General features: G+C 35.2%; 1 protein-coding gene across 1 annotated transcript in view; it reads right to left on the minus strand.

The window, feature by feature from the left end:
* Positions 1–27,867, minus strand: part of LOC114081255 (uncharacterized) — a 143,556-nt gene that overhangs the window by 36,276 nt on the left and 79,413 nt on the right. Inside the window, exons 32-44 of the mRNA XM_071612787.1 lie at positions 27,452–27,545; positions 25,466–25,564; positions 24,856–24,884; positions 24,689–24,770; positions 22,494–22,564; positions 17,963–18,056; positions 16,001–16,099; positions 15,391–15,419; positions 15,224–15,305; positions 13,029–13,099; positions 10,389–10,482; positions 7,522–7,620; positions 4,548–4,618 (exon numbers count right to left, since the gene is read on the minus strand). Coding sequence (XP_071468888.1) covers positions 4,548–4,618; positions 7,522–7,620; positions 10,389–10,482; positions 13,029–13,099; positions 15,224–15,305; positions 15,391–15,419; positions 16,001–16,099; positions 17,963–18,056; positions 22,494–22,564; positions 24,689–24,770; positions 24,856–24,884; positions 25,466–25,564; positions 27,452–27,545 — 1,014 coding nt within the window. The remainder of the gene's footprint in view (positions 1–4,547; positions 4,619–7,521; positions 7,621–10,388; positions 10,483–13,028; positions 13,100–15,223; positions 15,306–15,390; positions 15,420–16,000; positions 16,100–17,962; positions 18,057–22,493; positions 22,565–24,688; positions 24,771–24,855; positions 24,885–25,465; positions 25,565–27,451; positions 27,546–27,867) is intronic.

Consider the following 27,867-nt stretch of genomic DNA (forward strand, 5'->3'; position numbering starts at 1 on the left):
ATAATCAAAACAGAAAGAAACCCTAGCTCTATAGTGGAGAATAAGAAGAGGAAGGATATCTCCAATGAGGAAAATAAGGTATTTAATTATGTGAAAGAATTAAAAATGTAGAAAATTATGGTGAGAAATATGCTACAGTGATTTTCCATAAATTCAGTGAAATTATGCAAATGAAAAATACAATCATCTATTTGTGTAAAACATAAAGTTGAACCAAAATTGAAATACAATTAAAGTGTACTGCTTGTCTCAGTAGAGAACAATATTTTCATACTAAGAATAAGGGATTTAAACATAAATTTTAAGATCACTATGTTGAATAGAAGCAGGAATGTGAGTTATTTTTTCTCATCTAACATAATTCGTATTTGATAATATTTATTATTTCATCAAAATTTAGGAATTTTTATTTTTATTTCATCATTTTAGATAGAAACATTTTTATTTTGGTGGTAACTTACTTTTTTAAAATTGAGGTTTATTATGTAAATTAAAGGTATACAACTTAATGATTCAATGTACATATACTTTATGATATAATCATTACAAATAAGCTAAATAATATAACATAATCTTGAACAGTTATCACTTTCTTCCTTTTATTTGTTGTAAGAACAATGACAATAGACCTATTAGCAAATTTTAAATACACAATAATCAAGTACACTTTATAAGATATCCTTATCATACATTAAGAAGCTAGGGATTTATCATTCTGAAAAACAAAACTTTGTACTTCTTGATCAACATCTCATTTTCCCCTATTCCTAACCTATAGCAACCTTCATTCTACACTCTACTTTTGTATATTGGATTTTTTTAATATTCCACATATAAGATCATGCAATTAAAAAAAAGAAGGCTCAATTTGGATACAGTGTGCAACACTTTTCATTGAAGACAGAACTAAAAAGAATTCAAAGGGACAATGGTAGAAGCACAGGATCATATGCTGCTTACTGACTGCAAATTATTGGAGATAGGAGTCAGATGATTTTGTGTGTGACTGCATGATGAAAAAGATGGGCTATGGGAAAACACAGGAAAGCCACTATGGAGAGCCTGTGACCAGATGAAATCAGAAACAGTGTCTTGTAAAGGAATAAATGCATTTATATAAGAAAAAAAGCTGTAGAAATGCCAGGGGAAATCTAGCTGGGTGGACAAGTGGAATTTTCCCTTTGGTACCTGAGGAAAACTTCACCAATCCAATTAGGAAATGGAGAAATGAGTAGATAGAGTGTTCCCAAAAATAAGAAATACAAATTGCTTATAACCATATGAAAAAGTTTTTTTTTTTTTTTAACATTTCCAGCTTTCAGGGAAATACCATTCAAAACTTCGTTGACATTTTAGCTGACCCTGTCAAATAACATTCATCAAGTATTCAAATAATAAGTGCTGGTGAACATGTGAAGGAAAAGTAAATAATATACCATGAGACTAAAATTTAGCATTTATATTCTGCAAAGCAGTATGAATATTGCTCAGAATACTAGAAAAATGATACCATATGGCCCAGATTTCCCAGTCCATGCTTTTTTCCCCGATGTACTTAAATATTTATGCACATGTGACATATGAACTTCAATATTTATAGTGGTACAAGTCACAACCAGAAAGTTATGGAACTAACCCCGACACTCTCCAACAGAAGAAAAGATAAAAATTTGGGGTAATACTTGGCACTTAACTTGAACAAGTTAGATTTTCATGATACACCATTTTGTAAAAAAAAATTGCATATCATGGATGAAAACAGTTCCCTAAAATTTCTATAATATGAAAGTTGTAACATCAAAATCTTCCTAAATTTATAAAAGTATGATATTTTGTAGTAAAAACATGAAACTTATATAAATTCCTCTCAATTCAAATACAACATTTTATGCAAAATAAAGACTTGGATTTTTCCAAAAGGAAAATTCAGTGTACTAAAAAAATTGCCAGAGAGAATCAGAGTGTCTGTGCAGGAGCACCTTCACTAATGTTAATTTATGTAGGCTTTCTTCCTAGGATATCAAAAAACCCCACTAATTTGTACTCTTAACTTTTGTAAGACTGAACTGTGGCATAAAACAGTTGCATAAAGCATAAAGCATAAAGCACTTGCAATAAGAATCATGGTGGGTATAGTAGAGAGAGTCAGATGTAGATGTGTGCAGCTAGAGCATGGTCTTAGGTTATATCTAAATAATAGAAGCATATGGCACATTCATTGAAACACATTCATGGTGTTTTCATTTCTGTGACAACACCAGGGATAAGTCTGGTAGAAAACTGGCTGCATGCAGAACAATACACATGAGCAGATATACCAGGTCAACAAACTGTGCTGAGAGTCATTTGGAGATATTGCTCCCATTATACCATACTAGTGTTGAGGGGCAGCATCCTGAAAATTACAATATACAACTCAGACAAAATCCTTTACAGAAGGGTACAATTTTAGCAATACTCAGTGAAAGGTCACAAACCATGCATGTTATACACCTCCAAGACTTGCAGCCAGACCTCCTAACAAAATGTTGGAGGGTTCCTCAATCTTATAGCCTCAAGATAATGATTGATTTCAATGTTTTCAAAGCTCTCATCAGGAAGACGAGTGTTGGTCCTGTTGAACAAACTATAGAGTAAAGGTCCACAGGAGCACTGCCTCATTCAAATGGGTGCTTTGGAAATAATCATAGTGAGGGAGAAGTGCTGTTTGAAAATTTAAGGGACAGATGATTCCAGAAGTGCTGGGGCAGGATCAGAAGGAATGATATTTTCAGGAAGTTATCTGAAGAAGTCACAGATTTTGAAACCAAGCCATGTCTCTCATGCTCCAAGAGATTGTAGGAAAAGGCCTCAGTGACTTGGAATCATGCCCAGTACAAGACCACTGAGTACAGAATTCCATAATTGGGGTCTGTACTACAGATTAGTTTCCTTGGACCACAGGGTTTATCAGGCAATTTCTACATTATATAGACTCATGTCTCTGAGTACACAAACTAATACTGAGAGTGCATTTTCTCTGCAACTTTTAAAGTTCACTCAGCATTCTCTGGGAGGTATGGGGGAGCAAGGAGCAGAAGCCTTTTGGAGCTAGAGCAGGTAAGGAAACTGATGGGCAATATTTACATCCTCCAAACCACAAAAAGCTTTAGCTTTCCAAAATTAGAAATTCTGGACAGAAGTATCTCCATTTTAGTTACATTAGTTTCAGGGAATTGTGAAGATTTCCATGGTTTTATTTGTGACTTTTTTTTTGGTCTGCTATTTCTTTGGGTTTGCCAAATTATTTCTTTTTTCATAATAGATCTGATTTTCCAAGATATTTTCATTCGTTTCTTGTTTTATTTCCTTGATTACATTTTTATTCTTATTTTAAATTCTTTCCTATTCTCATTCTTATTGAATTTCATTGCCATCTTCTCTTTAGTCTGTCTCTGCTTACTATAACCACTTTCATTGTCTGTTCTTTTTAAAATCGATCATGATATGTTTATTGTCACTAAGGCTTTTTTTTTTTTTTCCAGCCAGGTGCACATTGTTATATCCTATGAACTTTAGTTCATTTCTTGGTATTATAGAACATACACATATATATATAATTTTTATGGTATGTACGTTTTGCTTTAAGCTATGATTGTTCTCAGAGATTACTCTTTCTCCTTGATGAGTTGCTCATCTGGAACTTGATGCTGAGAATGATGGCTTGACCAAACACATCCCAAAGAAAAACCTGCACACTGAAAGGACACACACATAACATTGGAACTAAAATGATTGCAAAATCGCCTCCTACTACTGTAGAAAAAAGGGAAAAAAAGGGGACATTAAGATACCACCAACATTTTAAAAGTTACCAATAACTGCATCCAAGATGTGTATCCTTGGCAAGAACTGTAGCACTTCCTTTTTACTAATGTCCACTTCAGAGGTAGGATAAAAATGTTTAGTGATTTTCTTGATTTCTTGCATGAAAAGTAAATGAACTAGAAAGTTTCTCTTTGTACACTAAGAGAAAGGATACATCCTGAAAGGATTTTGATTCCTTTAACAGACTGTTCAGTTTCTCATTTAAGCTTATTTCCTGCCTCAACCTACATAGTGGAGTCAAGGGAGAATGGAATCTTTAACACCGGCATGGATTAGTGGTAATGGGAAACTAAAATTTTGAGCCTTTGGGAATGATGATGTTTTAACAGAAATGTTTTCACTGGCCATTATAATTAAGTATTTTCTGACTTTTGACTGGGTCTTTCAGAGTTTCAAATTTATTCTTTATGATGTGAGGAGATCACATAGAAGACAACTGATACAATATTCAAAAAATTTCCTCTATTGCTAAAATGAAGGTTACTTCAAAGCTTCCGCTTCCATGATTTCTAAAGCTATTTTCATGTTTGTTTCCTGTTACATACTTTAGATTTAAATATTGAATTAGGATATTTGATTTCCAAGTAAATATTGTTTGAGCTCATTTTGTTCAGCACAATGTCCTTTCCAAAGCAAAGAAGGGACAAACACCAGGAATTTAAATTGATACATTTACATACCTGTTGAGGACTATTTTCTGTGACATCAAGCCACTTCTTCTCTTCAGATGATGACTTGTCCCAATGTGACTCTGGGAATGAATGCATAGATGTACTTAAATTACTTAAAAGAGTTAGACTGAGTGAAAATATAGCTAACTACAAAAGTAATAATCATAAAATTTTATTTTCACAATGATACTTTTAAGTTAAATTTAATTTTAGGTGAACGTTTATGTTGTTTGAAATATTTTGATTGTTATGTGGGCCTGGCAGTTGTACACAGAGCCATGTGCATCCTTGGCAACAACTGTAGCACTACGTTCAAATCTGAGGCCTTAAATGTTTTTGGAGACAGAGTGTCTAAATATACCCTGGCTCATTGGAAACCTGCCTACCTCAGCCTCCCACTAAGTTGAAATATACTAAGTTGAAATACCCAGGGCGTTTTGAGAGATTTAGGGAATAGTTTTACTAATCCAACTTCAGAGACACTAGTGGTCACCATGTTCAATAAACATGATATCTTAAAGATTCAGCCATTAAAAAATGATATTTTACAGAAAAAAATATTGAAATAACAACGGACAGAAGAAACTTCACACTGTTTACTATGTCTTTTTCCTAATAGTAATTTTTAATGAATCACTGCACACGATGTTTGGTTTCTGGAAAAAAAAAAAAGAGAGAGAGAAAGGAGAAGAGAAAAAAAGAGGTCACTGTCATACCTTTGCCAGTGAACCCCATATTCCTTTCCTTTCCTTTTCCTGCATTTCTTCTGTTAGGAATCACTATGTTTTTGGAAGCATTCCTCATGGTGCCTGTTAATCCTGAAATAAACTGTTTTTGCTTTTCTGGTGTTAGCTACCTCAGACCATGACCCGCTATTGTACTTGTTAACAACCAGTTGGCCTGTAAATTATTCCTTCTCTGTCTAGTTCTCTAGGTCCTGGACTTCAGGGTCTCCTTTTCAACCCACTGGTTTGAACACCCATAATAAAGTGTCAGCTAAGTGTCTGAGGCAATAACACTTGGCGTGGATGGTGTCTTTTCTAGAGGTAAGGATGAATGGAGACTTGAGGAGTGAGGCCATCAGCCAGAGGAAGAGAATGGTGAAAATGTGGAAAGCTATAGTATGACTTAGAGACAAGGGTTAAGGGGGATGGTATATGTCTGATGATACAGGGATTGGTGAAAACTGCCAGAAGTTCATGCACTAGAAAAACAGGCTAAAGATAGATTTAGGAAGACTAGCATTGTGAAAGATGTCTCAAAATGTTAAGGTCCTTGGACATACACATACCAAAGAATGTCATCTATGCCATGGGCACATATAAATCTGGAACCATCTTAATTCTGTGGGCATGTGAACTTGAGGGGCATGTTCATGATTGGAGATGAATAATGAGAATGCAAAGTACACTATGAGGTTGATGCAGGCCTGAATGGAAGGAATGTCTCCAAAAGGATCTGGGTTCTGTTTTTACCATACAGATGAAACAAGCAAACAACAAGACAAAGAACAATGAGCAAAAATTCCATTGGGATATGCAGTTATGGATTGACTACTCTGAGTTAAAATTTCAGGAAAGAGTGTTCACCAGCAAATGTTCACTTTAGAAGCAAGGGGTAAACTAAAGTATATATGACCATACATCTTATTATTTCTTGCTACACACTGACCACAAGAGTTTTCAAAGTCAGGGCATAAGTGGCATAAAAACAACTTTGATGCACATAAGACATGTGATGTCACACTAGATGTCAGGGTAGAGTGCACATTGTCTTATAAATGAGATTTTCCTGTATTTCACAGACTGGTCTTGACATCTTGGCTTCAAGAAAACTAGAATTCCTCATAATATCAGGATTCTGGATTTCAGTCCTGCTCCCCTGGACCTATTTTTAAAATTTGGGTGGGAAAAAAAATCAGCCCCACAATCCAACTAACAGGTGTCATGAAGTTTAATTGTAGAAACATCTATGATATAGGTTATTTTAAAACATCATTTCCTCAGGCATTTACAGAAATATTTTGAAATGTGGATGCAGCACCAACACAGACCCGATGGGGCAACTCCTCCCAACACATGGCAGAAAATGGATATATTAAGAGTGAGAAGATTGCTATCATTTCCAAGGTTTAAACACAGGCAGTTTTATAGAAGTTGTACTGCAACAGTTACCTGACTCCAGTGTTTTTGTTCCATTCTTCCATTTTGGTTTTTTTGGATCTTTATCTTTGCTTTTGATGGTCGGCTTGATGTGCATGGAGACAAGATATTATATAAGTATTTTACAGTACATCCAGCATACTGTTAATAATATCACATAAATATAGAAGATGAATTACCTTGTAGGAAGCATGTACATCCTTAGAGCCTGAAAAGCAAGTGAAATATATAATCAATAAAACCTGAATATTAAGAAAAACACATTCATCATTCTATGAAATAAGTAGAGAGCTCAGTCTGAGTGATAACAATTTTCGTTTGCATTGATACAAACTACATTCTCTTGGGGGTTTTGTGTTTGTGGATTTTGTTGAGTACAATCACAAGACTGAAATGTAGTAAATCAATATGGAGAAAATATCTTTAGTAATTAAAACTTGTAGTTAAGTTTCAAATAATAAGAACACCTTTGCAATCATCATAAATATTTAGGCAAGGTACATATACAAATGTGAAGATGCAGAATCTGGAGACCACAGTGATCTGTATTCAGAGAAGCAAAGAGAAACCTGAGAAGTTCAATGTCAAAGCTGAAGTAGTCAGATGGCAGCACATATGTCAAGTGACCTATGAATTCTTTAATCCATTTTATTATAACTGAGTATCCTCTACCTCATTTGTCTTATTATTAAAAAGTTTTCATCCAAGATCTGCGGAAATGTACACTTTATTTCTCATCAAACTGTTTTTTTCTGAATTAATTGGACTAGATATATGCATTTAGAATAATAGGTAATACATATATGTGTGTTTTTTCATACCCATCTGGGAGCATGGCACATCTTCTAATCCTGCTTCCTTTGTTTTAGTCGATATCATGATTTCCTTTTCACCCTTGTACAGAGATACAGGTCCTGCGTCTGAAAAAATATCAGAAAGCATAAAGAATTCAAATATGGCTATCCACAGCAAACTGTGATCCAAAAGCAGGCAGAATTGACAGATAGGAATGAAGTATTGTGTTTCCAAGTCTTTCATATAAACATGTTAGAAACAGTCTTGGTGTATGAGAAATAAATTCCATAAAGAATTCTGGTTAAAAAAAAATGAGTCTGACATAAAACACCAGACATGATATCACATATTTTCTGAAAGTGCTGGCTCATCAGAAAATGAGGCATCTAGAGATCAGAATTAAGCACAGGAATGGAGTGCATTCTTGCAGCACCACGGACATGGTTTCATTCCAAAGCTCCAATATCATCATCATCATCATCATCATCATCATCATCATCCAGAATAATAAAAATAACTATCTTCCAATAAACAAAAGGTACAAAAACACTAAGTCACTGATCTAAATCACTCTTATAAATGTTACACACATGGTGTGTGGCCTGGTAGGTGTGCAGGATAGATTTGTTTCAGAAGGTTGCCCAGATTTTTCCAGTCCCTACATGTTTAAATCATCTCTGGACCAGGAATCATCTCACCTTTGGCTTGATAGCAGGTACACTGAAAAATGCTGAATTGCATTCTCTTTTTCACCTCCACAATTACCTGGCTAACTTCTTTATTTTCTCTCTCATTTTGCCTCCCTTCTAGCTTTTTCAAAAACAAAACCCTCTAGAGTAGAGGACTTCATTATTTCCATTTTACATTCTTTGTACGGGTTATTCCAACTACTTCCTGTCTGCCAATGTAGCAAATTTATCTTAGAAATATGATTTCTAATTTTCAGAGAAATGGATGAAGTTAGAGAAGACAATGCTAAGTTAAGTTAGCCAATCCCAAAAAACCAAATGCTGAATGTTCTTTCTGATATAAGGAGGCTGATTCATAGTGGGGTACAGAGGGGGAGCATGGGAGGAATAGATGAACTAGGGCAGAGGGGTGGAGTGGAAGGGAGGGGGCCATGGGGTTAGAAATGATGGTGAGATGTGATTGACATCATTATCTAAAGTACATGTATGAAGACACAAATCCTTGTGAACATACTTTGTAAGCAAACAGAGTTTTGAAAAATTGTGTTCTACATGTGTAATATAAATGGTAATTAATTTTGGTGTCATATATAAATAAAAAAATTAATTAACAAAAAGGACTATACTTTGAAAATATACATGGAAACTAATATAAATATACAGGATCTGACACAGGGAACAGTAAAGTGTAAGTCCTATGAATATATAGTTTGTGTATAAGGGGACAAATTAATAATTCCTATATAAGATATATTTTGATATGTAAGCAAACTTAACATCCAAAATTAAAAAAAATGGCAAAATACAGTCTAAAATTTATTTTGTGTACATAAACTTTAATTACAGTAATTATAGATACAGAATTTTGGAAAGGGTAATATCAAATATTTTTAGTGAGCTGGGGTTAGGGTTTGAAAACTAAGATTAATATGTGGAAATATTAATAAGAATGTACTTGTGACCTAAATACATGTATCTTCATACATGTATATGAACAGAGTGACTCTACTTTGTGTACAAACAGAGATATAAAAAAAATGTGCTCTATAAGTATACTATGAATTGTAATGCATCCTGTCATATGCAATAATTTAAAATAAAATATTAAAAAGAGAAAAAAGAAATACGATTTCTAAATTTTTTGTCTTTTGTGTTATCCCCACTACATAAGAAATATGATCAGAATTATAGCAATATTTATGATGGCACTTGATCTTCTTCTTTCCCAGTTTGTAGGATCTACTAGTGTTTTTTGTTTTTTTTTTTTAATTTCCCAAAGGGACATTCTTTTCCTGGCTACAAAAATGCTGTTGGCATACCAGGATCATTGGAATCACCTTCGAATCTAAAGGAAATGTACAAGCAAAGACGTTCTAAGTCATAATGACATCTGAACATGGCCTCAACTGATGATTCACTACAGTTTGAGAGTTCCAATGTAAACATTGTTGGAATCAAATACCTCTAACTTAACTTGAATGTAGCTCTGGGTTTCTCCCTAGTGGTACCCATTAAATGAAAGTTTATAAAAAGCTATAACTTTCCAAATTTAGATATAGGTGAATTTTGGGACCACTCTGTAACCATTTCTATTTCTTTCCATTTTCCTAATTGGTGTTTCTACCCTATACATTCTTTGTACAGATACCAACACATTATGTGTCATTAGATTTTTTACATGAATAATCTTTTGTGATAAACAAACATAACAATCTGGGAGTCCTTCTTCACTTCTCAATTTAATTCCATTCCAACTGTGACTAAATCAGGAAGGTTGGAAAATTTTTACTTTACACCTCATTCAGCTTTGAACATGGAAACTCAAAAATGCTTCCCATATTTTGAAAACACTGCTCTTTCACCCCTCTTATGTAACTGAGGGTCCTTCTTTCCACTGAGTACAACTGCTACCTCTTCCTTGACTCCCTGTAATTAATGCCTGTCTCAGTGTTCATACCCTCTTCTTCTGTTTCATTTCTACTTTACTTTGATTGAAGCATGTATCAAAATGCATATCCTAATTCAGTTTCTTTAGCAATATCCACAGTTTAACCTGTGACACAAACCTAATACCATATGACTCACTATATTTCTTTGTCCTCACTAGGTAACACATACTCTCTTTAAACAATTAAAATATACTAGTGCTCATGTTTTAAGGCAATAGGCTCAGCAATGAATTTTGCATTATTCGTGACTCTTACCTTCTCTATGTCCATTTATTCTATTCTTTGATTGTGAAGAGGACACACCAGATATGCTAGAAGTACAAACCTCTGGAGGTTTCTCACAGACATTCTGGGGAAAATAATGCCAATAATGAGTTGCATGAAGATTTCATCATTACATTAATTTCATCATCATATGTCTATTTAAAAATCATCAGAATTGGAAATAAGATGAGTGCATTTTGAACAAGATTATATTGCATAAGTTTCACTGTCTTAGGCACCTCAGATTAAGTGAGTTCTTATATAATCTACTGATTGGATAAAGCCAGAATGAGGGACATAGGAACTGTGTTCCCACAGAATATACACACTGACAAGCATATACCCAAAACAACGAGCATCAGTATATAATCAGTCAACTTTCAATCTGTATTTTGGGTAAAATTGGGAGTTCATAACCAACTTGAATCTAATGTATGAAATATGATATGTCAAGAGCTTTGTAATGTTTTGAACAACCAATAAAAAAAGTATATAATCAATCAACTTTCACTCCCAGCAGTTCTAAAAATGCTTTGAAAGACTTTTAAGAATGGCACTTGGTGTTCCATAGCATTTTAAATTTGAATGGCCAATTTTTTATTCTGAAAGAATGATACTTGGTAAGATGAGAGTTTCAATCTGTCAACTTGTGTAGGAATGATAAACTGTTGTGCTTGCTTCATTTATTCATCAGAGACTTCGAAAACTTAATGCATTTCGGCAAAATATTTACCAAGTCAAAACATATTTTAAAAAAGTAAAATATACTGAGGAAATGTGTCTGTATGTAACATGAAAATAACAGCAAACAAACTTGGGTAAAGTATGCAACACTTTCATTGGAGAAGAAACTAAGAATGCTTGCGGCCCCGGTTCCATCTTCAGCACCACATACAAAAAAAGATGTTGTGTCCACCGAAAACTAACAAATAAATATTAAAAAATTCTCTCTCGCTTTCTCTCTCTCTCTCTCACACTCTCTTAAAAAAAGACCACTGTGTAAGAAATTCCATAATTAGGGTCTACATTACAGATTAGACCCCAGCATTCATGGATCACTGGGTTTATCAGGCAATTTCTACATCCATAGACCCATCTCTCTGAGTACAAAATCAAATACTGAGAGTAATTTCCTTTGTAACTTTCAAAGTTCCCTCAGCATTATCTGGGAGGAGTTGGGGAGCAAGGAGCAGAGGAGATCCACTTGATCACACCAATGTCAGGGAAGGCCTTTTTGAGCTAGAGCAGATAAAGAAACTGATGGACAATATTTGCATCCTCCAAACCATAAAAAGCTTTAGCTTTCCAAAATTAGAAATCCTGGACAGAAGTGTCTCCATTTCAGTTATATTAGTTTAAGGGGATTGTGAAGATTTTCATGAGTTTGTTTGTGCCTTTTTTTTTTCACAATATATATGATTTTCTAAGATTTTTTTTTCAGTTTTCATTTTATTTCCTTTATTACATTTTTATTCTTATTTTATATTCTTTCCTATTGTCATTAATATTGAATTTCATCCTGATTTCCTCTTCAATCTCTGCTTACTATAACCACTTTCATTATCTGTTCTTTTTAAAATTTATCATGATAATTTTATTGTCACTAATCACTTTTTTCGAGTCTTACGAGTATTCTTATTTCCTTTGAACTTCGATTAATTATTAAGTATTATAGAAACCACATTAAATATACAGTTTGTTTATATGCATGTTTTGCTTTAAGCTATGATTGTTCCTAGAGGGTCATCTTTCTCCTTGATGAGATACTGGTGAGTAAATATTTTATGTTAAATATGTTCATTTGGGAATTTGATTCTGAACATGATGGCCTGACCCAAACACATCCCAAAGAAAAATCTGTACACTAAAAGCACACATACATAACAGCTGAACTAAAATGCTTGCAAATTCTCCTCCTAAAATATAGGGCATTATGATACCACAAAAATTTTGCAACTTCCCAGTAACTGCATCCAAGTTCTTTTTATTAATGTCCACTTCAGAGGTGGAATAAAAATGTTTAGTAATTTTCTTGATTTCTTGCATGAAAAGTAAAGGAACTAAAAGTTTTTGTTCGTACTCAAACAGGATTGATGGATACATCCTGAAAGGACCTGATTCTATAATAGGCTGTTTGGTTTCTCCTTTAAGTCTATTTCCTGCCTCAGCCTACATACTGGAGTGTGTAGGGAGACTGGAGTCTTTAATACCATCATGGATTACTGGTAATGGGAAACTAAAATTTTGAGCCTTTGGGAATGATGATCTTTAACATGAATGTGTTCACTGGCCATTTCAATTATATACTCTTCAACTTTCAACTGGATATTTCCGAGGCTTAGATTTAATCCTCATTACGTGAGGAGGTCACACAGAAGAAAATTGAAACAATACTCAAAAAAATCTCCCCACATTACTAAGATGAAGGTTACTTTTAAGCTTCTGTTTAAAATCATGTGATTTCTAAAGCTATTTTCATGTTCATGTTGTGTTACATTTTTAGACTTAAATATTAAATTATGACCTTGATTTCTAAGTATGTATTGTGTGATGTCATTTTGTTTGGCATAATCTTCCTTCCCATCAAAGAAGAGAAATAGACCATGAATTTAAATTGACACATTTACTTACCTGTCCATGGCTTTTATCCATGCCATCAACCCCCTCCTTCAATTCCTCTGATGACATATGGCAATGTGAATCTGGGGATAAATGCATAGATGTACTTTCTTAAACTACTTAAAAGAGTTAGACTGAGTGAAAATCTAGCCAACTAAAAACATAATTGTAATAATCATACAATTTGATTTTCATAATGATACGTTTTTAGGTAAGTTTAATTTTAGGTGAATGTTTATGCTGTTGGAAATTTTTGGATTCTTGTGTCAGCTTGGTGGCTGTACCCAGAGCCATGTGTATCCTTGGCAAGAACGCAAGTACTTACTTCAAATAAAAGGCCTTTATTTTTATTTATTTATTTATTTTTGAAGACAGAGTGTCTGAATATTCCCTGGCTCACTGGGAACCTGACATCAGCCTGCCTCAGTCTCTAACTAAGCTGAAATTACAGATGAGTCCCTCTTCACCCAGGGTGTATTGAGTGATTTAGCAGGGATTTTTACTAATCTAATGCTTCAACAAAACAAGAGTTCACCATATTCAATGCACATGATATCTCAAAGATTCAACCACTCAAAGAAAAATGATATTTTGAAGAAAAAAATGCTAAAATTACAATGGAAAGAAGACACTTCACACTGTTTACTATGTCTTTTTCCTAATAGTAATTTTTAATGAACCACTGCATGTAACTTTGGTGTCAACAAAAAAGTATGTGTATATACGATCACTGTGATACCTTTGACAGTGAACCACATATTCCTTTCCTTTCCTTTACCTGCATTTCTTCTGTTAGGATTCACTCTGTTTTTGGAAGCATTACTCATGGTGCCTATTATTCCTGACATAAACTGTTTTTGCTTCTCTGGCGTTAGCTATCTCAGATCTTGACCCGCAATTGTACTGAGTAAAAATCAGTTGGCCTGTAAGTTATTCATTCTCTGTCTAGTTCACTAGGTCCTGGACTACAGGAGATGTTCTTAAAACACACAGGTTTGAACACCCCATAATTGAGTGTCAGGTAAGTGCCTGAGGCAATAACACTTGGCGTGGATGGTGTCTTTTCTCGAGGTAGGGATGAACGGAGACTCGAGGAGTGAGGCCATCAGCCAGAGGCAGAGAATGGTGAAAATGTGGAAGGCTATAGCATGACATAGAGACAAGGGTTAAGGGGGACGGTATATGTCTGATGATACAGGGATTGGTGAAAACTGCCAGAAGATCATGCAGGTAGAAACGGGCTAAACATACAGTTAGGAAGAATTTGCATTGTGAAAGATGCCTCGAAATGTTGAGATGGTTGGACATACACAGAGCTAACACTTTCATCTAGGCCATGTATCCATATATAGCTGGAACTATCTCAAATCTGTGGGCACATGAGCTTGAGGGGCATGATCATGAATGGAGATGAATAAAGAAAATGCAAAAGTGCACTATGGGGTTGATGCAGGACTGAATGAAGGAATGTCTTCAAAAGGATCTGGGTTCTGTTTTTACCATACAGAGGTAACAGACAAACAACAAGTCAAAGAATAATGAGCAAAGACTCCATTGGGATGTGGAAGAATTTATGGATTGATTACTCTGAGATAAAATTTCAGGAAAGAGTGTTCACCAGCAAATGTTCACTTTAGAAGCAAGGGATAAACTAAAGTATATATGATCATTCCTTTTATTATTTCTTGCCTCAAACTGACCACAAGAGTTGTCAAAGTCAGTACCTAATTAGCATAAAAACAAGTTTGATGCATTTGGTTGATACACTAGATGTCAGGGTAGAGTGCACATTGTCTTTTAAATTAGATTTTCTTGTATTTCACAGACCGGCCTTGACATCTTGGCTTCAAGAAAAATACAAGTCCTCATCATCTCAGGATTCTGGATTTCAATCCTGCTCCCCTGGACCTACTTTTAAAATTGGGTTGGGAAGAAAAATCAGCCTCACAATCCAACTGACAAGTGTCATGACTCCGATTTGGGAAGTTTAATTGTAGAAACACCTAGGATATAGGTTATTTTAAAACATCTTTTCCTCATAGATTTACAGAAATATTTTGAAATGTGGATGCACCACCAACACAGACCTGATGGGGCAAATCCTCCCAACACATGGCACAAATGGATATATCAGGAGTGAAAAGTTTGCTATCATTTCCAAGGTTTAATCATAGGTAGTTTTATAGAAGTTGTACTGCAAAAGTTACCTGATTTCCGTTTTATTTTTTGCTTCCACCATTTTTGTTTTTTGAGAGCTGTATCTTTGCTTTTAATGGTAGGCTTCATGTGCTTGGAGACAAGATAATACGTAAATATTTTACAGTGCATACAGCATGCATTTAATAATATAACACAAACATAGAAGATGATTTACCTTGTATAAAGCATGTACGTCTTTAGATACTGAAAAGCAAATGAAATACATAATCAATAAAATCTGAACATAAAAAGAAAACACACTCATATTCCTACTAAGTGAGTACAGAGCTCAGTCCAATGATAACTATTTTTATTAGCATTGATAAAGATTACATTAGCTTTGGAGTTTTAAGTTTGGGGATTTTTGTTGATCACAAGACTGAAATGTTCTAAATGAATATTGACAATATATCTTTAGTAAATAAGTCTTGCAGTTGAGTTTCAAAAGGTAAGAACACCTTTGTGATCATTATAAATAATTCGGCAAGGGTACATATACAAATGTGAAGACGCAGAATGCTGGAGACCACAGAGATCTGTATTCAGAGAAAGAAAGACGAATACGGAGAATTTCAATGTCAAAGCTGAAGTAGTCAGATGGCAGCACATATGTCAAGTGACCTATGAATTGTTTAATCCATTTTATTATACCTAAGTATCCTGTACCTCAAGATCCAGGGCAAGGTATACTTTATTTCTTATCAGTTATTTTTTTTCTGAACTAATAGGATCAGATATATGCATTTAGAATAACAGCTAATATGAACATGATTGTTTTTTCATACCCATCTGGGACTGTGGCACATCTTCTAATCCTGCTTCCTCTGTTTTAGTGGATATCGGGTTACCCTTTTCACCCGTGTACGAAGATACAGGTCCTGCATCTTAAAAAATATGAGAAAGCATAAAGAATTTAGATATGGTCATCCACAGCAATCTGTGATCTGAAAGCAGGCAGAATTGACAGGACTCAAAAGACTGTCACATAAACACATTAGTAACACTCTTAGTATTTGAGGAATAAATTCCATAAGGAATTCTAGTTTAAAAATGAGTCTGCCATAACACATACAGTCATGATTTCACATATTTTTTTGAGTGTGCTGGCCGATCCAAAAATTAGTTATCAGAATTTAGCACAGGAGTGGAATGTATTCCTGTAGCACAAAGGGACATGGTTTCATTCCAAAGAACCAAAATAATAATAATAATAATGATAATAATAATAATAATAATAATCAAAAATAAAACTATCTTTGAAAAAAACAAATTTTCAAAAACACTTGGTCACTGATCTAAATCACTCTTAGGATGCCACACACATGGTGGGGCCTGGTGGGTGTGCAGGACAGATTTGTACAGCAGGTTGCCCTGATTTTTCCAGTCCCTACTTGTTTCAATCACCTGGGGACCAGGAATCATCCCACTTTTGGTTTGAAGGCAGGCACACTGAAAAATGCTGAATTGCATTTTATCATTTTCCCCTCTAAAATTTCCTTGCTGACTTCTTTATTTTCTTCCTCATTTTGCCTCTCTCCTAGTTTTTCATAAAACCCTCTAGAGCAGGAGACTATTTTATTTCCATTTTCTGTTTTTTTGTATGGGTTATTCAAACTCCTTCCTTCCTGGCAATGTAGCAATTTTATGTTAGAAATGTAATTTTTAAATTTTTGTCTTTTGTGTTATCCCCACTACCTAAGAAATATGCACATAATTATTGCAACATTTATTCTGGCAGTTGATCTTCTTCTATCTTGGTTTGTAGGGTCTACTAGCGTTTTTTTTTTTTTTTTTTTGTCCCACAGGGACATTCTTTGCCTGGCTACAAAAAATGCTGTGGGCATACCAGGATCATTGCAATCACCTTAGAATCTATAGGAAATGTAGAAGGAAAGAACTTCTGAGTCACAATGAGCTTCTGATCATGGCCTCAACAGATGATTCATTATAGTTTGAGAGATCTAGTATAAATTTTGTTGGAATCCATTGCCTCTACCTTAACTAGAATGTAGCTCTGGGTTTCTCCCTAGGATGTTACCCTCAAATGAAAGTTCAGTCAAGCTATTATCTTTCCAAATTTAGTTTTAGATATCTGTGAATTTGGGGACCACTCTGTAACCATTTCTATTTCTTTCCACTTTCCTAATTGGTGTTTCTACCCTATACATTTTTTTGTACAGAGTAGCAACACATTTGGTGTCATTAGATTTTATACATGAAGAATCTTTTGTGATAAACAAACTTGACAATGTGGGAATTCCTTCTTCACTCCTCAATTTTATTCCATTCCAACTGTGACTAAGTCAGGAATGTTGGAAAATTTTTACTTTACACTTCATTCAGCTTTGGACCTGGAAACTCAAAAATGCTTCCCAAATTTTGAAAATGCTGCTCTTTCCCCCCCTCTTATGTAACTGAGGGTCCTTCCTTCCACTGAGTACAACTGCTACCTCTTCCTTCATTGACTCCCTGTAATTAATGCCTGTCTCAGTGTTCATATCCTCTTCTTCTCTTTCATTTCTATTTTACTTTGATTGAAGCATGTCTCAAAATGCAACTCATAATTCAGATTTTTTAGCAATATCCCCAGTTTAACCTGTGACAGAAACCTAATACAATATGACTCATTATATTTCTTTTTCCTTACTAGATAATACATACACTCTTGGAACAATTACAATATTTTAGTGCTCTTGCTTTAAAGCAATACGCTCACCAATGTCTTTTGCATTTTTTGTCATTCTTACCTTCTCCATGTTCGTTTGTTCTATTCTTTGCTTGTGTATAGGACCCAACAGATATACTGGAAGCACAAGCTTCTGTAGGTTGCTTACAGACACTCTGGGGAAAGTAATACCAATAATAAGTTGCATGAAGTTTTAATCATCACATATTACTTATCACCATATATATATTTGTGAAATCATCAGAATTAGAAATTAGATGAGTGCATTTTGAACAAGAATATATTGTACAAGTTTCACTGTCCTAGGCAGTTCAGATTAACTGAGCTCATATATCATTCTGGCTACTGATTGGATAAAGCCAAGATGAGGGACATAGGAACTGTGTTCCCTCCGAATATACACACTGACAAGCATATACCCCAAACAACTAGCATCAGTATATAATCAGTCAACTTTGCACTGCCCAGCAGTTCTAAAAATGCTTTGAAACACTTTTAAGAATGGCACTTGGTGTTCCATAGCATTTTAAATTTGAATGGCCAATTTTTTATTCTGAAAGAATGATACTTGGTAAGATGAGAGTTTCAATTCTGTCACCTTGTGTAGGAATGATAAACTGTTGTACTTGCTTCATTTATTCATCAGAGACTTCGAAAACTTAATGCACTTCAGCAAAATATTTACCGAGTCAAAACTTATTTTAAAAAAGTAAAATATAGTGAGGAAATGTGTCTGTATGTAACATGAACATAACAGCACACACACTTGGGTAAAGTATGCAACACTTTCATTGGAGAAGAAACTAAGAGGTATTTCAAAAGAGAAAGGTGACTCCCATCTCTGAAAAGCTGACTATTTGCAGAGGTGGGAGTCATTTGAACTGGTGCATTGCTGCTTGAAGAAAAAGACAGGCTGTGGGAAATCACAGGAGTGACACAATGGAGAGCCTGTGACCAGATGAAACCAGAAATATGAGATACTCAAAGAGGAAATGCATTCGTGGAAGAAATAGTGTAAAGCCGCAGTAGGGAAAACTAGCTTGCTATGAGAGAGGAATATGCTGACTGGTGAGCTGAGGAGAATCTCACCCATCCAATTAGGAAATGGAGAAAAGCAAGAGATAGATGTTCTCAAAACCACAAACACAAGTTCATTATAAATACATAAAATACATCTAGCATTCAGGGAAATACCCTCCCAAACTCCATTGATATTTCAGCTCATGCCATCCAGAGAGGCATTCATCAAGACTTTAAATAATAAGTGCTGGAGAGGATGTGGGTAAAAATGTACAACCGTACACTGTGGGACTGAAAATCAGGACTTCCCATCTGAAAAGCAGTATGGAGAGTCATCAGAAGATAAGGAATATGAACATCCTGTGCCCAGGGTTCCCAATCCTTGTTCTTATACCCAATTTACAATGATTCTGTATACACATGAGACACTGGAACTTCAATGTTTACAGTGGTTTCTATCACAATTAGAAAGATATGAAATGAGCCCAGATGCACCTTAACACAAAAAATGGATAAATAAACACCTAGAAACTTGGCACTGAATTTGAGCAAACTAGTTTTTCATGATACACCATCATGTCAAAATGAGTCCTCATATAGCATATAAAAACACTGCCCTAAAAATTTCTAAAATATAAAACCTGTAACATCAAAATCCCTTAAGTTTATACAAGGATGATATTTTAAAGCAAACAAGTAGGAAACTTATTATTCTAAGGCCAAATAGAACCTTTTCAGCAAAGGAAAGACTTCATTTTCCCCGCAATGTCAAGGAATATTTGATGTAATCCAAACCTTCCAGGCAGAATCTGAGCGTGTGTTTAGGAGCCTCTCCACTCCTGTTACTTTATCGCGACTTTCTTTCTGGGATATCCTAAAAATATTACCCAGTTTTTTCCTAACTTTTCAAAGACTGAATTTGGCATAAAAATGTGGTTTGGAGGTACCCATAACCATAATCAAGGCGGGAGCAGGAGAGAAACCCAGACATAGAGCTGCTGAGAGAGCTGGCACCTGTAGTCTATGTTAAGAATAGTAGTTCATGGCACTGTCATGCATCATATGGTGCTTGCAGCTCTGTGACAGCAAGGGCCAAGGCTAAATCTGATAGACAAAGGGCAGCCTGCAGTACCATAAACATGAAATGAATACTAGGCATGGTCAACCCACTCTACTGAGAATAATTTAGAATACCTACACCCCTATTAACATTACACAGGCAGTCAAAGGCACCCTCTTAAGAATTACAATATTGCCCTGAGTACATGGGCTCTCAGTGGTGTCTCATCACGAAACACTGCATCCCTTACACTTCCATGATTCAGTCGCCAGGTATCCTCCCACAACTTTAGTTGGTTACTCATCATATGGGCTCAGGATAGTGAGTGACAGGCATGTGCTGAAAGCTCTCATCAGGAAGAGGTGTGTTGCTGCTGTGGACGTTCTGTAGAGTAGAGGTTCACAGCGGTACTGTCTCTTTCAAACTGGTGCTTTGGGAGTAATGAACGTGAGCAACAACTGCTAGTTGAGAATTCAAGGGACAGAAGATCCCATAAGTGCTGGGGCAAGATCAGGTAGAATGGTATTTTCACTGAGTTCTCAGAAGAAGTCACAGATTCTGAAACCAGACCATGTCTCCCATGCTCCAAGAGATTATAGGAAAAGGCCTCAGTGACTTGGAATCATGCACAGTACAAGACCACTGAGTTGGGCTGGGGATGTGGCTCAAGCGGTGCGCGCTCGCCTGGAATGCGTGCGGCCCCTGTTCGATCCTCAGCACCACATACAAACAAAGATGTTGTGTCCACCGAAAACTAACAAATAAATATTAAAAAAATTCTCCCTCTCTCTCTTGTCTCTCTCTCTCTTTCTCTCTCTCTCTCTCTCTCTCTCTCTCTCTCTCTCTCTCTCTCTCTCTCTTAAAAAAAAAGACCACTGTGTAAGAAATTCCATAATTGGGGTCTGCATTACAGATTAGTCCCCAGCCTTCATGGATTACTGGGTTTATCAGGCAATTTCTACATCCATAGACCCATCTCTCTGAGTACAAAATCAAATACTGAGAGTAATTTCCTTTGTAACTTTCAAAGTTCCCTCAGCATTATCTGGGAGGAGTTGGGGAGCAAGGAGCAGAGGAGATCCACTTGATCACACCAATGTCAGGGAAGGCCTTTTTGAGCTAGAGCAGATAAAGAAACTGATGGACAATATTTGCATCCTCCAAACCATAAAAAGCTTTAGCTTTCCAAAATTAGAAATCCTGGACAGAAGTGTCTCCATTTCAGTTATATTAGTTTAAGGGGATTGTGAAGATTTTCATGAGTTTGTTTGTGCCTTTTTTTTTTCACAATATATATGATTTTCTAAGATTTTTTTTTTCAGTTTTCATTTTATTTCCTTTATTACATTTTTATTCTTATTTTATATTCTTTCCTATTGTCATTAATATTGAATTTCATCCTGATTTCCTCTTCAATCTCTGCTTACTATAACCACTTTCATTATCTGTTCTTTTTAAAATTTATCATGATAATTTTATTGTCACTAATCACTTTTTTCGAGTCTTACGAGTATTCTTATTTCCTTTGAACTTCGATTAATTATTAAGTATTATAGAAACCACATTAAATATACAGTTTGTTTATATGCATGTTTTGCTTTAAGCTATGATTGTTCCTAGAGGGTCATCTTTCTCCTTGATGAGATACTGGTGAGTAAATATTTTATGTTAAATATGTTCATTTGGGAATTTGATTCTGAACATGATGGCCTGACCCAAACACATCCCAAAGAAAAATCTGTACACTAAAAGCACACATACATAACAGCTGAACTAAAATGCTTGCAAATTCTCCTCCTAAAATATAGGGCATTATGATACCACAAAAATTTTGCAACTTCCCAGTAACTGCATCCAAGTTCTTTTTATTAATGTCCACTTCAGAGGTGGAATAAAAATGTTTAGTAATTTTCTTGATTTCTTGCATGAAAAGTAAAGGAACTAAAAGTTTTTGTTCGTACTCAAACAGGATTGATGGATACATCCTGAAAGGACCTGATTCTATAATAGGCTGTTTGGTTTCTCCTTTAAGTCTATTTCCTGCCTCAGCCTACATACTGGAGTGTGTAGGGAGACTGGAGTCTTTAATACCATCATGGATTACTGGTAATGGGAAACTAAAATTTTGAGCCTTTGGGAATGATGATCTTTAACATGAATGTGTTCACTGGCCATTTCAATTATATACTCTTCAACTTTCAACTGGATATTTCCGAGGCTTAGATTTAATCCTCATTACGTGAGGAGGTCACACAGAAGAAAATTGAAACAATACTCAAAAAAATCTCCCCACATTACTAAGATGAAGGTTACTTTTAAGCTTCTGTTTAAAATCATGTGATTTCTAAAGCTATTTTCATGTTCATGTTGTGTTACATTTTTAGACTTAAATATTAAATTATGACCTTGATTTCTAAGTATGTATTGTGTGATGTCATTTTGTTTGGCATAATCTTCCTTCCCATCAAAGAAGAGAAATAGACCATGAATTTAAATTGACACATTTACTTACCTGTCCATGGCTTTTATCCATGCCATCAACCCCCTCCTTCAATTCCTCTGATGACATATGGCAATGTGAATCTGGGGATAAATGCATAGATGTACTTTCTTAAACTACTTAAAAGAGTTAGACTGAGTGAAAATCTAGCCAACTAAAAACATAATTGTAATAATCATACAATTTGATTTTCATAATGATACGTTTTTAGGTAAGTTTAATTTTAGGTGAATGTTTATGCTGTTGGAAATTTTTGGATTCTTGTGTCAGCTTGGTGGCTGTACCCAGAGCCATGTGTATCCTTGGCAAGAACGCAAGTACTTACTTCAAATAAAAGGCCTTTATTTTTATTTATTTATTTATTTTTGAAGACAGAGTGTCTGAATATTCCCTGGCTCACTGGGAACCTGACATCAGCCTGCCTCAGTCTCTAACTAAGCTGAAATTACAGATGAGTCCCTCTTCACCCAGGGTGTATTGAGTGATTTAGCAGGGATTTTTACTAATCTAATGCTTCAACAAAACAAGAGTTCACCATATTCAATGCACATGATATCTCAAAGATTCAACCACTCAAAGAAAAATGATATTTTGAAGAAAAAAATGCTAAAATTACAATGGAAAGAAGACACTTCACACTGTTTACTATGTCTTTTTCCTAATAGTAATTTTTAATGAACCACTGCATGTAACTTTGGTGTCAACAAAAAAGTATGTGTATATACGATCACTGTGATACCTTTGACAGTGAACCACATATTCCTTTCCTTTCCTTTACCTGCATTTCTTCTGTTAGGATTCACTCTGTTTTTGGAAGCATTACTCATGGTGCCTATTATTCCTGACATAAACTGTTTTTGCTTCTCTGGCGTTAGCTATCTCAGATCTTGACCCGCAATTGTACTGAGTAAAAATCAGTTGGCCTGTAAGTTATTCATTCTCTGTCTAGTTCACTAGGTCCTGGACTACAGGAGATGTTCTTAAAACACACAGGTTTGAACACCCCATAATTGAGTGTCAGGTAAGTGCCTGAGGCAATAACACTTGGCGTGGATGGTGTCTTTTCTCGAGGTAGGGATGAACGGAGACTCGAGGAGTGAGGCCATCAGCCAGAGGCAGAGAATGGTGAAAATGTGGAAGGCTATAGCATGACATAGAGACAAGGGTTAAGGGGGACGGTATATGTCTGATGATACAGGGATTGGTGAAAACTGCCAGAAGATCATGCAGGTAGAAACGGGCTAAACATACAGTTAGGAAGAATTTGCATTGTGAAAGATGCCTCGAAATGTTGAGATGGTTGGACATACACAGAGCTAACACTTTCATCTAGGCCATGTATCCATATATAGCTGGAACTATCTCAAATCTGTGGGCACATGAGCTTGAGGGGCATGATCATGAATGGAGATGAATAAAGAAAATGCAAAAGTGCACTATGGGGTTGATGCAGGACTGAATGAAGGAATGTCTTCAAAAGGATCTGGGTTCTGTTTTTACCATACAGAGGTAACAGACAAACAACAAGTCAAAGAATAATGAGCAAAGACTCCATTGGGATGTGGAAGAATTTATGGATTGATTACTCTGAGATAAAATTTCAGGAAAGAGTGTTCACCAGCAAATGTTCACTTTAGAAGCAAGGGATAAACTAAAGTATATATGATCATTCCTTTTATTATTTCTTGCCTCAAACTGACCACAAGAGTTGTCAAAGTCAGTACCTAATTAGCATAAAAACAAGTTTGATGCATTTGGTTGATACACTAGATGTCAGGGTAGAGTGCACATTGTCTTTTAAATTAGATTTTCTTGTATTTCACAGACCGGCCTTGACATCTTGGCTTCAAGAAAAATACAAGTCCTCATCATCTCAGGATTCTGGATTTCAATCCTGCTCCCCTGGACCTACTTTTAAAATTGGGTTGGGAAGAAAAATCAGCCTCACAATCCAACTGACAAGTGTCATGACTCCGATTTGGGAAGTTTAATTGTAGAAACACCTAGGATATAGGTTATTTTAAAACATCTTTTCCTCATAGATTTACAGAAATATTTTGAAATGTGGATGCACCACCAACACAGACCTGATGGGGCAAATCCTCCCAACACATGGCACAAATGGATATATCAGGAGTGAAAAGTTTGCTATCATTTCCAAGGTTTAATCATAGGTAGTTTTATAGAAGTTGTACTGCAAAAGTTACCTGATTTCCGTTTTATTTTTTGCTTCCACCATTTTTGTTTTTTGAGAGCTGTATCTTTGCTTTTAATGGTAGGCTTCATGTGCTTGGAGACAAGATAATACGTAAATATTTTACAGTGCATACAGCATGCATTTAATAATATAACACAAACATAGAAGATGATTTACCTTGTATAAAGCATGTACGTCTTTAGATACTGAAAAGCAAATGAAATACATAATCAATAAAATCTGAACATAAAAAGAAAACACACTCATATTCCTACTAAGTGAGTACAGAGCTCAGTCCAATGATAACTATTTTTATTAGCATTGATAAAGATTACATTAGCTTTGGAGTTTTAAGTTTGGGGATTTTTGTTGATCACAAGACTGAAATGTTCTAAATGAATATTGACAATATATCTTTAGTAAATAAGTCTTGCAGTTGAGTTTCAAAAGGTAAGAACACCTTTGTGATCATTATAAATAATTCGGCAAGGGTACATATACAAATGTGAAGACGCAGAATGCTGGAGACCACAGAGATCTGTATTCAGAGAAAGAAAGACGAATACGGAGAATTTCAATGTCAAAGCTGAAGTAGTCAGATGGCAGCACATATGTCAAGTGACCTATGAATTGTTTAATCCATTTTATTATACCTAAGTATCCTGTACCTCAAGATCCAGGGCAAGGTATACTTTATTTCTTATCAGTTATTTTTTTTCTGAACTAATAGGATCAGATATATGCATTTAGAATAACAGCTAATATGAACATGATTGTTTTTTCATACCCATCTGGGACTGTGGCACATCTTCTAATCCTGCTTCCTCTGTTTTAGTGGATATCGGGTTACCCTTTTCACCCGTGTACGAAGATACAGGTCCTGCATCTTAAAAAATATGAGAAAGCATAAAGAATTTAGATATGGTCATCCACAGCAATCTGTGATCTGAAAGCAGGCAGAATTGACAGGACTCAAAAGACTGTCACATAAACACATTAGTAACACTCTTAGTATTTGAGGAATAAATTCCATAAGGAATTCTAGTTTAAAAATGAGTCTGCCATAACACATACAGTCATGATTTCACATATTTTTTTGAGTGTGCTGGCCGATCCAAAAATTAGTTATCAGAATTTAGCACAGGAGTGGAATGTATTCCTGTAGCACAAAGGGACATGGTTTCATTCCAAAGAACCAAAATAATAATAATAATAATGATAATAATAATAATAATAATAATCAAAAATAAAACTATCTTTGAAAAAAACAAATTTTCAAAAACACTTGGTCACTGATCTAAATCACTCTTAGGATGCCACACACATGGTGGGGCCTGGTGGGTGTGCAGGACAGATTTGTACAGCAGGTTGCCCTGATTTTTCCAGTCCCTACTTGTTTCAATCACCTGGGGACCAGGAATCATCCCACTTTTGGTTTGAAGGCAGGCACACTGAAAAATGCTGAATTGCATTTTATCATTTTCCCCTCTAAAATTTCCTTGCTGACTTCTTTATTTTCTTCCTCATTTTGCCTCTCTCCTAGTTTTTCAAAAAACCCTCTAGAGCAGGAGACTATTTTATTTCCATTTTCTGTTTTTTTGTATGGGTTATTCAAACTCCTTCCTTCCTGGCAATGTAGCAATTTTATGTTAGAAATGTAATTTTTAAATTTTTGTCTTTTGTGTTATCCCCACTACCTAAGAAATATGCACATAATTATTGCAACATTTATTCTGGCAGTTGATCTTCTTCTATCTTGGTTTGTAGGGTCTACTAGCGTTTTTTTTTGTTTGTTTTTTTTTTTTTTTTTTTTTTTTTTTTTGTCCCACAGGGACATTCTTTGCCTGGCTACAAAAAATGCTGTGGGCATACCAGGATCATTGCAATCACCTTAGAATCTATAGGAAATGTAGAAGGAAAGAACTTCTGAGTCACAATGAGCTTCTGATCATGGCCTCAACAGATGATTCATTATAGTTTGAGAGATCTAGTATAAATTTTGTTGGAATCCATTGCCTCTACCTTAACTAGAATGTAGCTCTGGGTTTCTCCCTAGGATGTTACCCTCAAATGAAAGTTCAGTCAAGCTATTATCTTTCCAAATTTAGTTTTAGATATCTGTGAATTTGGGGACCACTCTGTAACCATTTCTATTTCTTTCCACTTTCCTAATTGGTGTTTCTACCCTATACATTTTTTTGTACAGAGTAGCAACACATTTGGTGTCATTAGATTTTATACATGAAGAATCTTTTGTGATAAACAAACTTGACAATGTGGGAATTCCTTCTTCACTCCTCAATTTTATTCCATTCCAACTGTGACTAAGTCAGGAATGTTGGAAAATTTTTACTTTACACTTCATTCAGCTTTGGACCTGGAAACTCAAAAATGCTTCCCAAATTTTGAAAATGCTGCTCTTTCCCCCCCTCTTATGTAACTGAGGGTCCTTCCTTCCACTGAGTACAACTGCTACCTCTTCCTTCATTGACTCCCTGTAATTAATGCCTGTCTCAGTGTTCATATCCTCTTCTTCTCTTTCATTTCTATTTTACTTTGATTGAAGCATGTCTCAAAATGCAACTCATAATTCAGATTTTTTAGCAATATCCCCAGTTTAACCTGTGACAGAAACCTAATACAATATGACTCATTATATTTCTTTTTCCTTACTAGATAATACATACACTCTTGGAACAATTACAATATTTTAGTGCTCTTGCTTTAAAGCAATACGCTCACCAATGTCTTTTGCATTTTTTGTCATTCTTACCTTCTCCATGTTCGTTTGTTCTATTCTTTGCTTGTGTATAGGACCCAACAGATATACTGGAAGCACAAGCTTCTGTAGGTTGCTTACAGACACTCTGGGGAAAGTAATACCAATAATAAGTTGCATGAAGTTTTAATCATCACATATTACTTATCACCATATATATATTTGTGAAATCATCAGAATTAGAAATTAGATGAGTGCATTTTGAACAAGAATATATTGTACAAGTTTCACTGTCCTAGGCAGTTCAGATTAACTGAGCTCATATATCATTCTGGCTACTGATTGGATAAAGCCAAGATGAGGGACATAGGAACTGTGTTCCCTCCGAATATACACACTGACAAGCATATACCCCAAACAACTAGCATCAGTATATAATCAGTCAACTTTGCACTGCCCAGCAGTTCTAA

Source organism: Marmota flaviventris, chromosome 5 (assembly GCF_047511675.1).
Source record: "Marmota flaviventris isolate mMarFla1 chromosome 5, mMarFla1.hap1, whole genome shotgun sequence".
NCBI classification, from domain to species: Eukaryota; Metazoa; Chordata; class Mammalia; order Rodentia; family Sciuridae; genus Marmota; species Marmota flaviventris.